The 13,427-nt window shown below is 35.7% G+C and overlaps 1 protein-coding gene across 2 annotated transcripts in view; it reads left to right on the top strand.

Moving 5' to 3' along the window:
- SESN3 (sestrin 3) overlaps positions 1-13,427 on the top strand; it is a 74,005-nt gene that overhangs the window by 37,827 nt on the left and 22,751 nt on the right. For both annotated transcript variants that reach the window (XM_027087816.1, XM_027087817.1), the window contains exons 2-3: positions 9,177-9,242; positions 11,808-12,005. In XM_027087816.1, coding sequence (XP_026943617.1) covers positions 9,177-9,242; positions 11,808-12,005 — 264 coding nt within the window. The remainder of the gene's footprint in view (positions 1-9,176; positions 9,243-11,807; positions 12,006-13,427) is intronic.

The following is a 13,427-nucleotide window of genomic DNA, read 5'->3' as shown; positions in this document are numbered from 1 at the left end:
TATGATTTTGAATCTTAAGAAGAATAGATTTAAATTACTAGAAGAGCTTGAGAGTTGGTGGGAGTGGAGGAAGACCAAAAGAGTTGGTATTTGAGCTGGGTCTTAGAGGAAGAATGGGTAGAATTTCAATAGAGATAAAAAGGGAGGGCAGAGCCTCAGGAAATGCTGGTTCAGATCTATCTGGACACAGGACACAGAGAAGATCTGCCATGTTAGAAATACCAATTTTTAATTTACAAGTAAACCTAACTTAATTGATTTACGCTACTCTGTGGTATTACATGGAAAGTGGAAAATGAGGTGTATTCTTTGCTACTTGCCTCTGGATGGCACTGGACTGGAGCATGATTTTAAGTTTACTTTCAGTTTAAAGGATTAGCTAATGGTGTAGTTTAAAGGCATAGGCCCATATTTGTTCTTCTTTGTAGGTTTGTGTCACTGTGTGGTTGTAGAGGGTACTTTTGGTCCTTTGTTTTTAGAAGTTTGCTATTCCATAGACAGGATGTAAATATGAAAACTTGCCTGCACTTTGAACAGGGTCACCCATGTGTTCTAATGAGTAAAATTTAAGGGATTTTGTTACTAGCCAAGGGGAAGCTCATTTAGAAACTCAAAGTTTAGAAACTTTGCTCTATGGATATTCATTTTTAATTCTTTTAGTGCTAGGATGAGGTCCGTTTATCTTTGCGTACTTAATTGCATCTACTACAACAACTACTGCTGATTTCTACTAGTAAGAGTAATACTCATGGCTACTGTTTCCAGAGTACTCAGTAGGTGAGTTTGTTTATCTTTAGGCCCACAAGTTAGTAAACCAAAATTTATCTAACTGTTCCTACCGAATGGCACACCAAGGTTTTTTGGTTTTTTAGTGAGAGTTGCTTAATTCATTTCCTGCAACTCATTTTTTGAAAAGAGATTCTGTTATTCAAATGGCCACTATGTAGAACTTTCAAAAATGGACCTGAAGTTTACCTGACACCATACACCATACTAAAGTTGAAATACTCCAAGATGAACAAGGTACTGTCCCAACCCAATAGCACCTGACAGCTTAGTAGGGGAATGAGGAGGTAGGGAAATTGATAAATGCAGTACTTTTAGTGGAAATGTTTTGAGATTTCAAGTTAAAAATCTTACTCAGTATATGTTGTTGAAGAAGGCTGAAATTCATGTTATTAGTGACAAGATCTTTGCAGTGTTCCTCAAGTGACTGTACCCAGTGGTGGAGCTGTTGCAGGAAGGGCTTGGTAGCCTTGGTTTTAATAGCTTGGTTAGAAGGGGAACTGAAATCTCAGGATCTTGGAGACAGGATTCCCCACTTACGAAGGGGAATTTCTAGTGCTCTTAAGAGCGTCTGCAAATTTCTGCCACACCCTACATGTGGGGCTGGGCTCCTGGTGCTCTTGGGGTCCCTATACCACTCTAGCTCCAAGGAATGGAAGAGATGTTGTGTGATTTGCAAGATTCTTGCCCTTGATGCTATTGCTGTTTTCTGCTTACCAGTCTTTTCTCACTAAATGACCTTAGATCTCAGTTAGTTATTATAATACATATCTTTATTGTATTGAAGGTCAATACATATTTTAACCTAGAGTAGGAGAAGTCACAATTTTATTAAATAGTCTTTTAGGCCATTTTGGGATGGTGGGAAGTAATGTATATTCCAGGTAATGACAGACATTTAAATTTGAGTTTACTATAAAATTAAAAATCTATTACAATTAATCTAATTTAAAACCCATCCTTTTCTCATTTAGGGATAGACAGTTTTTAGAATATCTCTGTGTTCTTTTCCATTTGCCCTTTCCTTCTGAAATATATAATGTCATCAATTTCTATAAACCCAGTCATTATTCCTGAGATTGTCTGCTAAGGAATAAAAAGACGACATCAGCATTATTTCTTAGCATAGAGCCACCTACCCATCTCTGCCCTTTCTGCAGCGGTTTCTGCCAAAATGGAACATCTAAAAAGGATAGAAGGAGAGTCAACAACTGTAATTTACTGTTTGTATTGATAATTGCAGTTAGCTTTCTTATGGTCACAATTAAAATTTTTATTTGGGGTATGTGTTTCATACTTAAGATATTTTGTCATTACAGTATGTTAAAAAATGTTGAAGTTATTAAACTATCTTCTAAGGATACCTTTAAAAATCTTCAAAAATTGAGGGATTAGTATGTTAAGTGGAGTCAAATTTCTGTTTTGCCAGAATTTTTTATATGTTGAACACATTTTTTAACCTCTTAATGTCTGTATGTAAAGTTAATTATACACATTACTCTCAATATTATTGTCTCCCATAGATATAAATTCATAAGCAGCTTTTACATTTTAATGGATAGAATTTGTATGTTTTTTGCTTTTCCATTTTTAATGAAATAAACTAAAGAAGATAAATGTAAAAATTAACTTGAATAATTTATTTTAAAGATATTTAGTAGCTTAAAATGCAGCAATTATTTCTCCTTAGCAGTTGGCCTTTTAGGGGCAAGTAATTTGCTGATTACCTCTAAAGTCTCATAATTTTAAGAATTCCTAACGTCCACGTAATTTTCTAGTGGGATTAATTTATATAAAGTGATCTAGTAAATTGCCTAGCAGTTAAGTGTCAAAATAAGCAATTTTCTAAATATAATTCATCTTTATCCTTTTAGTGTTTTGTTTTCCAGCACATAATTACTTAATAGGCATAATTTTACCTGATGAATTTCAAGCATAACTTCTTTCAGCTATAATAACACATCTGAAAAAAGAAACTTTCCTTATGTAGCATTCTTGAGATCACAACCCTTGTAAAATAATCTCTTAGGACACATGGAACTGATACATAAAAAGTATCAGTTCTTATAACTAGTTTTTCTCTTGACTAAAATTGTAGGATTTTATGGGAAAAAAAATTTAAGCAAATACTGTGACTGCTGTCTAAGATATTTGAAGACAAATCACAATTAAATTTACTATTGTTTAAAATTTCTTAAATATTTTATACCCCCTTTTATTTTTAACATGAGTCAACATTTTAGAGAATTTCCTTTCTTCTTTTTAAGTTAGTGACTTGAAAGTTGTCATCAAAGTAAGATTCTGGGGGCTTCCCTGGTGGCGCAGTGGTTGAGAGTCCGCCTGCTGATGCAGGGGACACGGGTTCGTGACCCGGTCCGGGAGGATCCCACATGCCGCGGAGCGGCTGGGCCTGTGGGCCATGGCCGCTGAGCCTGCGCGTCCGGAGCCTGCGCTCCGCAACGGGAGAGTCCACAGCAGTGAGAGGCCCTCGTACCGCAAAAAAAAAAAAAAAAAAAAAAAAATTAAGACTCTGAAGAATGGCATCTGCCAACTTTTCTGCCATTGTCGTTAATTTGTTGGTTTTATTGGTTTTGCAGTCTTACTATCCAAATAATTTTTATATTTCTATGAAGTTACCTTAATACTTGTTTATTCTGCTTATGTTCATTCCTGAATTTTTAACCATTTTGTATCTTTGCATTATCCGAGTAGCTGAAATCAAGAGTAATCAATGCTATGGAGCAGTGCTGTACCATAGAACTTTTGGCAATGATAGAAAAATCCAGCTTGGTACCCACTAGCTACATGTAGCTATTATACACTTTAAATGTGGCTAATGCAATCAAGACACTTAGTTTTTAACTTCTATTTAATGTTAATCAACTTAAATTTAAAGAGCCACATGTGACTAGTGGATACTGTAATGGAAAGTACAGTTTTTAAAAGATCCAGGACTTGTTTTTTGGTTTTACTTTTTCACAGAAATGAAACAAGGTTTATGATTTCAAGGTCATTGTGTAAGATTCACTAGTATGATCAAAGTCACATATTCCCCAGGATAAGATATTAGCTTTATACTTAAGAGAGGAAAACATGGCAATATTATTCCTCAAAATTAGTGTAGCTATGGGTTATTTTCACTTCTAATATAGAACAACCCTGGAATTCTTCTATTAAGAGTAGCATCTGTTGAGAAAGTATATTACAGCTGTTACAGTTTGGGGTGTTTTATTATGCTTTAGGGAAAATTGACAGAAGAAAAATTTAAAATGAAATACTATTTTGTCTTGTACTTTGCGAGGTTTTTTTACATTTTTATGTGTTATCTCCTCAAAAGCAAGGGCCTGGAATTGACATGATTCTCAGCTGTGAGGGGAAAATATTTCTCAGCATAAGAGACACTCTTATGGTTGAGATGGAGCTGAGGAAAGGGTAACTGAAAGATTTTGTTGGGAAAAGGCAATTATAGGATTTAGCGGCCGTTTGAATGCAGATTCCTAGGATGGAGAGTCAAAGATAACTCTCAGAGCCAGGGTTACTGGTGTTGTGTGGTGATTTATAACTTATAGAGGAAAGTGAGGAACAACCTGTTTAGGGTAGGAGATTAGTCTGAAACATGTTGATTTTAAGGTTCCAAAATGCCCCAGCAGTTCAAAATGCCCCAAAGCCAGATGGAAGGGCAGAGCAGAGCTAACTCTGAGCTCAATAGCAAAGATGCAGCAGTCAGTCGCAGGGCTTGCTTGTTTTTCACATCACATGCCCTTCTCTCTCCTTAATCTGCTCCACCCTCCTCCCCGCAATATAGTGAAGCTCAACAGTTCAGTAGAGTTTTGTTTGTATCAAGAAGATGGAAGCTATGGACGAGAACGCTCACTTGAGAGTATGAATGTCAATGAAGGAAGTGCAAGGAATGTCTAGGAAGAGTGTAGAAGTGTTCAAAGAAGTCAGTGTATTGGATGGTTCAGTGCTAGGAAAGCTGAGCTAGGGGAGAGTTGCCTAGCAAGAAGCAGATGTGAATTGTCCATGGAGGTGAGAAGGCCAGTGATTGCAGGGGTAGCATCTCAGCTGGGATCTGAAGAGTGTGGGCAGCTGTTGTTCAGTGGGTGTAAAGTTTCAGTTATGCCAGATGACAAAGTCCTGGACATCTGTTTTCAGTACTGTACTGTGCACTTGTTAGGAGGGTAGAGTTCATGTTCTGTGTTTTTTTACCGTAATTTTTTAAAAGGGGAAAAAAAAAAAGTCCTTGATATCTTTTTGCAGGCTGTAATATGTGCAGACATTGAGACAAAGATTCTCAGAACTGGCTGATTTTGGTTTTTTTTTCTTTTCCTGAATTGTTTCTGTCTGGATTCACTCTCAATTCGGTTGAGCGGATTTCTGCAATTACATTAAGATGCTTGGTTATGGGATTCAGTAGGTGTGACCATCAGACTAAAAACTCTGCAGAGCAGTCATTTAACATTTCAAAAAGGCATTAAAATGCCTGAAGATGTGATTAAAAGAAAATCAGATGCAGTCTCGAGCAGCGTTTCTGTGATGGTGGAACCTTCTGTGACGGAGATGCCTGCACAGGCCTGTACAGTAGGAGCCAGAGCCACGTGTGGCTGCTGGGCACTTGAAATGTGACCAGCATGATTAAGCAACTGGATTTTGAACTTTATTTAATTTTAATTAATTTAAATGTAGTCACATGTGGCTGATGGCTGCCACGTAAGGCAACACAGGTCTGGAGACTTCAGAAAAGTGAATCAGGACATGAATAAAGTAGGAACCCAGTCCTTGGTCATTTTAAATTTGAAATAAAAGCTGAGGAAAGGTATTACAAGGTATTACAGGGGACCAGAACTCCAGCTTATGGTTGTAAAGGGAATCTTTTGGATATGGTGCTATCCTATTTCTTTTGTGTTTTATTTTATCAACTTTAAAAAGATACAGAAATAGAAAGTAGGTGGGGAAAAAACGTTCAGGAAAATGAGTTTTAAGGAGAATTTACAAGCTGCCTTGATTGTTAAAAAAATTTTTTTTACCTTCATATAAATATGCAACACGGTCAACTGAGACAATAGTAGAGTCTTCACCAGAAAATATGCTTCTTTTACAGAAGCTGGAAGTAGACTGATCCTTTCAATAGTGACGCCATTTTAAAAATATAACCGAAGAAGGATACATGCTGGTATAACTTTAAAATGTTAGTTTTCCCGTCTCTTCAGTGTATAAATAGCTCTCTTAGGTGAGGCCACGTCATCTATCCCCTGGGCTATTGCACTAGCTTCCCAACTAGGGTTTTGTTTTGTTTTGATTTTTGTTTTAGGGTGTTTTTTTGTAGTTTTTTTTGGTTTTGTTTTGTTTTCTTTGTTTGTTTGTTTTGTTTTTGTTTTTTGTCTCTGGCCCAGGGACCACATCACTCCCAGAATTGTATTATTAAAAACACAGATCTGATCACAACTCTGCTTCAGGAATTTTACCTCAAATATGTATACAATTAAAAGTTTCAAACACATTTTTGAAGGCTGTTTTTCACTTTTGAAGTTAGTGGGTTAAGTGAACATTTTCTCAGCTGGTGAAAATAGAATTGGTAAAACATTTCCATTAGCATATTGGTAGTATGCAACAAGAACTTTAAAGATTTATAACCTAAACCCTAGTAAATCCACATCTGGGAATTTTTCTAAAGAAACCATCTTAAATACCACAAAATGTGCCCCCAAATCTCTTTATACAAAGATATTCATCATAGCATTATTTATAATAGTGAAAACTGTATATAACTTTAATGGAAAATGACAAAGTAAATGATAATTAATAAAATGATGTCTTCCCATATCACTTTGTATGTGCATCTGCTATGGACTATATCATATGATGTAGTTAATGCATTTTTGCCAATCTACTCCTTTTTTGTGTCCCCACTGTGCCTAGCACATTGTGAATGCTCAGTGAATATTTGCTGAATAAATGAACAAATGAATGTTGACACAAATGAAATCGTGTCAGTTGCTTCTTATCAATTGGTTAAAATTAATAGATGTTATATTCTTTTAAGTGCAGTAGTGTGCAGTTCCATTTGTGATGAAACTGTATTTCAGATTTAATTCTCTGCTACTCCAGAAAATATTTTTGTAGGCAAAATAACTATTTCAGACATTTAAAGGTAAATTCAGTTGATAAATATATCAAGTAATGATTTTTATAAATAAATCATATTAGTAATAAATCATTCTCTTTCTCCAAAGTCCCTTTGTACACCTTTAGTTTATTTTTCTCTCCCTGTATTTTCTCTGAATTTTATGTATTTTTATGCACATAAATAAAAGCCTCCACTTATCTCCCTATTGATATTTTCCCCCTCAAACCTGTGATTTGTCCTCACAATCAGTTCCTCTGGCTGCTTTGTTTATTTGGAATGATCAGTTGTCAAGGAAATTGCTTTTCACATACTAGCGCATTAGGCTATACTATATAGAGAGTATTTGAAATTTTATTTTCTATAATTTACTAAGGCTAGCAAAGGGAAGAAATCTGTTATTTTCTTTTAAATTATTTTTCCAGGTAAATCTAGATGATAGTTGATGCAGACAAGAAATACCAATATTAGAAATTCTAAATTATTCCTTTTTACATGGAATCCTCTAATGTACTTCACCAGTAGATAGAGATCTATTTGTCATCACTTCACAAATATAACCTAGATGCCTACTTCTTTCTGAAACATTAGCAGTTTGAGATGATTATTATTTAATATATTTATTTCAGTAGAACCCTGAAATTGTTGAAGACTGTGTGCCAAGCTCCCAAGGGCAGGGACCATATCTGTTTTGCTCGCCCTATGTCTTCAGTCTATCACAGTATCTGATTAGGTTCTCAAAGAATTGTTGAACGTCTGACTGCTTCCTAATGAAGTAAGGGATTTAAATAACTGTTTTGTGTTTGGTAGGCTCTTGGATTGTAAGGAACAAAAAAAAATTCAGGTTACCTTGTGGAGAAAAAAGAGAGCGGGGGAAGGGAGAGAAAGAAGAGATGATTAGGCTCTTCTCTTGCGAATCTGTAGGAACTCTAGTGGTTTTCCCATAGAGGCTGGTATCTGTTGATGCCACTCTGCTGCTGCTTCATTGTTTTCTCTTTGCCTCTGCTTCTGAGAGCTATTTTGTATCTCTTCTCTGTCAGATTACATTACTTTCCTATAACTCTAGTACTCTAGAATCTTACTGGTCCAGCCAATTACCCTCAGCTCTGTCTGGGTAGAACTTTTTTCATCAAGGCACTCGTGGGCTGCAGATCAGCTTCTGTGTTGATTGGTCTAGTTGGCTGTGGCCAGGACACAAGGTCATGTGAAATAGTTATTGCCATCCTCAGATAGGAACCACCTAGAACTGCTTCCTCATTTTAGCAGTTTCCTGAGGAGGGCTTGGTGGCAAGCTTAATATTAACACTCCTTTCCAGCAGACATCTGTTCCCATGTTCTTCAGTTTCCCAGTCTTTATAATATTTATAAACCATGGCATAGTCCCTATTTTTATGTAATGACTTTGGAGGGCTTCTATTTCAGAATCTTAGGCTATCACTTTTATTATAGAAAATTAAGTAGCCATTCCTCCTATCTCTTCTCCTGGTTAAAAAGGATTTCAAAGCCTGAGAGTTCTTCATCATGCGTACCGAGAAGGAAGTTAGTCCCTGATTGAATGGGGACACCAAAACAATTTAACAAAAAAATTAAAAACTTAAAAAAATAAACACTCAGACATACCACTGGCAATCTAGCAGTTGTTAATACTAAATAGAATAGCAGTGGAGCAATAAGCATTGCTATAGTCTACATTTCTTAGATTAAATTAACCTCTGCTTCTCCAAGGTTTACATTTTTCTTACTTAAAGCTTCAAAACTTTATATTAAATATGCTTATCCCTATTTTATTCAGAAAGAAGAACACAAGTCAGATCATTGCTTTGGGTAGTTGTGTGTAATCCTCTTAGAATTTAACCTTTCCTTTAGCTTTCAAATTGAGGTCTAACAGTGTACTAGTATACTATTAGATATGATTTTATTAGGGAGGTTGATGGTTTTCAGTCACGTCAAATATGGGCTAAAAAATCTATGGTGCTGTAGAGTGTCACTGAGGGAAATGACATTTGGGGAGCCTACTGTGTGCCCAGCACTGTGGTAAGAGCTTGTCTGTCCCATTATCTTGTTCATGCAATGGCCATATGGGGTTTTTGTTGTTGTTGTTTGTGTTTTGCGGGGTGGGTGGGGGCAACCAAGACCTAACACTTACTCTGATTTTACATAATTCTATTTATTCCATTTATTTTAGTACCTCAGCAGTCAATCTGCACCAATTTAACTTTACATAGAAAGTCATCATTAATACATAAAACTTTTCTTTTAAAAACAGGATAAAAGAATCAGAGTATCTCAACCCTTGACAAGAGGACCAAGTGCCTTTATTCCAGAGAAGGAAGTAAGTTGATGTCTTAATATACATAAAGTGTGATTTAAAAAGTAGCTTAATTATGTCAAAGAATATCTCCATTTTTTTAACATGGAAGTAAACCTGTGTTTTGCTCTTATTTCTTATTTGTATGTCAGAAAACCACAGAGGTATTTTCATTTCAACTTCACTTAAAAGACTTTGCGTGTGATAATCTGCCTTTTTATTTTGGAGTTAGGTAGTACTGCAAAGTTAGAATAATATAAATTTTACCATATTTGATTTCAAATACAACTTTTCTAAATAAAGCTGCTAACAATAATAAAACAATATTATTTTGAAGGTTTAAGGTTTTAAAATGGCTAGTGTTTCATGGTGATTATAGGTTACATAAATGTTAAGAAAAGACATTTTGAAATGAAAAAGTGAGTTTTCCAACTAAACCTGTTGAAGAAAACATGATATTTTATCACTAGTAGTTAATCTTTTCATTTGGTTCTAAGTCTCTGGTGGGACAGAATGTCACAGAATCTCCACTGCAAGCTGCACCTTTGATGAGGGTGGGAAGTTAAGATGGTAAATGTTGAAAGAAAGGATGTAAAATGACACAAAGGAGATTATAATCAATACAAGATTTCTGTACCTATTTAATGGGTATATATCTCTATGAAAGATCACAGCAATCTTTAGGACCTGTAGATTCCTAGATGCCTCTAAGTTATACTTGGGCTAAGATAAGTTTAAGGACCACTAAATGAGTTTTTCTCTGTTTCAAGGAGTTATTAATTCATATTAACTATGGTTACATATACTGATTTACTATTGGCTGCAAAGATATCATTTATCTTAAAGCACCAGCATTATTCTTTATGGTTCAGAAATTAGTCAACACATATTTATAGAGTACCTATTATGTTTCAGGCAACGCTTAAAAGAAGGGATACATGCCAGGCCATTGCCACAGTCAGCAATTCCATCATGTTCATTTGCCTTTTTAGTGACCTTACCATCTACATGAAACTCCAAAGTTAACAGTAATGTTTCAGGAGCTCAGTGACTGTGGCTGATCTAGGTGGTGACCATTCATTAGAGAAACTGCTGTGCTTGTCCTATTTCCCTCATAGAGCACAGGGTTGCTCTTAGCGGAGTGATTGCCTCATATATATATAAAGACTTCCTGAAACACAGCCATTTACACAGTATGTATTTGAAGACAATCTGGTTTGCAGAAGCAGCTGCTGTTTTCAGGCTCTGTTGCATCATATGAATCTATTAATGTATTTTAGGCATCAGTTAAACAGAAGAATCTGCTGCTGGAAAACAAAACAAAAACAGCAAATAGTCTGTCCCTAATTATATGTAGTTTATCTTGATCCTATCATATTTTTAACTATCATCTTGGTTCCCTGTAGTTGACAAAATGGGAGGAAATGGGCAAATGGAAATATATTTGGTTTTATAATGAGCCAAAGTGGAATTGCCTCTTTTTTACACCATTGTAATTAACATTTCCTCACAATTTATACTTTTCAAACATTACATTTCCTTTGGGATTAAATTTTCCTCAGTCAGTAGTGTCTTTGTATAATTTGTACTTATTTTCAGACTGTGAAGCCAGCCCTGAAAAGTAAACAGAATTTCTTAAGAGCAGTGTGGATCTTTGGAAAGACCATGAGTCTGGACTTCAGGAGATTAGATTTTAGACCGGGCTGTGCTATTAAATAGCTGTATGAGTTGAATTTAATCTTGAGTCTGTTTCCTTATCTAAAATAAGGGACACATTCTTCTTAGGTCTAGAACTCTAATTCTAAAATACCAATAAATAATGAACCAATCTGAGAAATAACACATCTGATGTGTATTAATTCCCACAGAGCATGGTCCTTCTAAGAGGTGCTAATAAGCTCTTAACACCTTCGGAGCCAATTCTTGGTATGACACCCGAGCTGTCATTGTTTATAAAGCTATATGTAAATAATCTATTTTTGAGAAAGCTCTTTTGATTCTCTCCAATGCAGCATGTTCATTGTAATAATTTACTTTGTTTTTAGTAATTAATATGATGGGCTCAAAATAGGAATTCTAGTGTCCTTATTAATTTTTCAATTAACACTTTCCTATAAATTATCATATTTTTCTTTGTCCCTAAAAAGACTGCAGAAAGCTTTTTTATGTTGAATAATGAAAAAAGCAAAGGATCAGTCTGAAAATACTTGTCTTAAGATACAGTGATTAAGTATCTTCATAGGCTATTGAGATAAAATTGTAAATATATGTAATCAGATGCCAGTGCTTTTGCCTCCCCAGTTTTGCCTTATGTGCCTGGCAAAGCAGATGGGAGCTTCTTTTCTCCAATTTCATAGCTGTGTGTATAATGTTTGATAATTTGACATTTGTTGTTTAATAAATTGTGGTCCCAGAGCCAAAAATGCATGGGCTTTCTTTTTCGTTTCTGTTTCTAATATGAGCAACTACATAATTTCAGTGTGTGTTAATATAAAAAGAACATTCATTTGCTTCAATCGTGGCATAATGTATGTAAACCAAGGGTGTGTTTACAAAAATCATGATATTGTTTTGTTTCTTGATTGGAAGGTTGTCCAAGCAAACACAGTGGATGAACGTACTAACTTTCTTGTGGAAGAATACTCTACATCCGGTCGCCTGGACAACATCACCCAGGTCATGAGTCTGCACACGCAGTACCTGGAGTCCTTCCTGAGGAGCCAGTTCTACATGCTGCGCATGGACGGCCCCCTTCCTCTACCGCACCGGCACTACATCGCCATCATGGTGCGCTGTGTTCACGTGACATCATCCTCACTTGGTCCCTCTTCCTCCTAGTATTATATGTGTGTGCACAGCTAAGTATAATTAGGTAGAAATAAGAACTGAAAAAGCCTGTGGACTTTTGGATCCCAAGTCCATTGGATACATTTTGAATGCTTTAAACCACTCAATGTACTGAATGTTTCTCATTTAATTATTAGCAAAGTCATTTTCCATGTTTAATCTCTTATAATTAAAGATGCTTGTAGGGTCCAAAGTAATATCTCTAGTAGCCCACAAGTTTTGTTTTTGCTCCTGATAGCTTTGTTTTATTATTAATATAAACCAGGTTGTTTGTGCCATTTTAGTCATTCTTTACAAGATGAACATCACTAATTTGGCCAAATAAGAGGAAAGTATCAGCCAGCACCAAAGGAGGCTCTGGATAAGAGAAGAATTCTTAAGTGAACTCTTACACTTCTAAGTTTAGTAGTTGGTACAAACTAGTTAGCTAGTTAATGTTTGGGGGGGAGAATTATAAATTGGGGTGATAGGCAGCAGGAGTAATAAGGGTAGAAGCAGTGCTACAGTTGGACTATTGCTGGAGGAAAGAAGAAGACAAGATGCAAGTGCTATATATTTGGAGGGGTTAGTGGAACGGCTGGGCTGGCAGAGTGAGCAGAGCCAGCCAAGAGTTAGTTTTTATCCAGTTTAATTTGTTTATGCTCTCACTGAAGTTTTAAACAACAAAAAAGGGCTGCATCCTGTGTTTTATTAAATGATGAACTTGACAAAGATTACTCAGCTTAAGGTTTTGATGACAGTAAGGCCGAAAGCCAACTTAGAATGGTCACCAATGAAGAGAGAAATAAGATGTAGAAAATAGAATAAAACAATACTGTTGAACTGAGAAGCAGCCTTGAGGAAATGAGAGGTGAAAAGTCTGTTTTGCGTGGATTTACCAACTTATCAAGGCTGACGCTGGCTTACATATGAAAGAAAGGGTCAGTGAGCTTCAGTTTCACCTCAATAGGGGGATGGGCACAGATAAGGCTGACTCACAGTTATCTCAAAGGGAGTACGAGAAATACTCAAATTAGCATACATTCTGAATTGGTACATACAAGTTAATGAGATTCTATTGCTTTTTAGGTAGAATACAGTTGATATCATTTACCATAATGAAATGGATATGTATTTCCTTAACATAAATAGAAAATGGGTTCTAGTTTGACCCGTACCACTTCTGGATGGGAAGTAATTGGCTTCTTGTGACATTAGCTTATATAAAGTATCAGCTTTATGTATTGACTCAAGAATCTATGACAGCATTGTGATGAAAGTTTTAGGAAGAGGATTTTGTAAGAAAAGAATTATTAGCTATAAAAATTAACTCTATCTCAGCGATTGGCTTAGTAATAGTAGAATAAGACCATACCATGACTA

Source organism: Aethalodelphis obliquidens, unplaced genomic scaffold (assembly GCF_003676395.1).
Source record: "Aethalodelphis obliquidens isolate GAN/ISIS:26980383/991018 unplaced genomic scaffold, ASM367639v1 scaffold60, whole genome shotgun sequence".
NCBI classification, from domain to species: Eukaryota; Metazoa; Chordata; class Mammalia; order Artiodactyla; family Delphinidae; genus Aethalodelphis; species Aethalodelphis obliquidens.
This window is presented reverse-complemented; position numbering and strand designations above follow the sequence as displayed.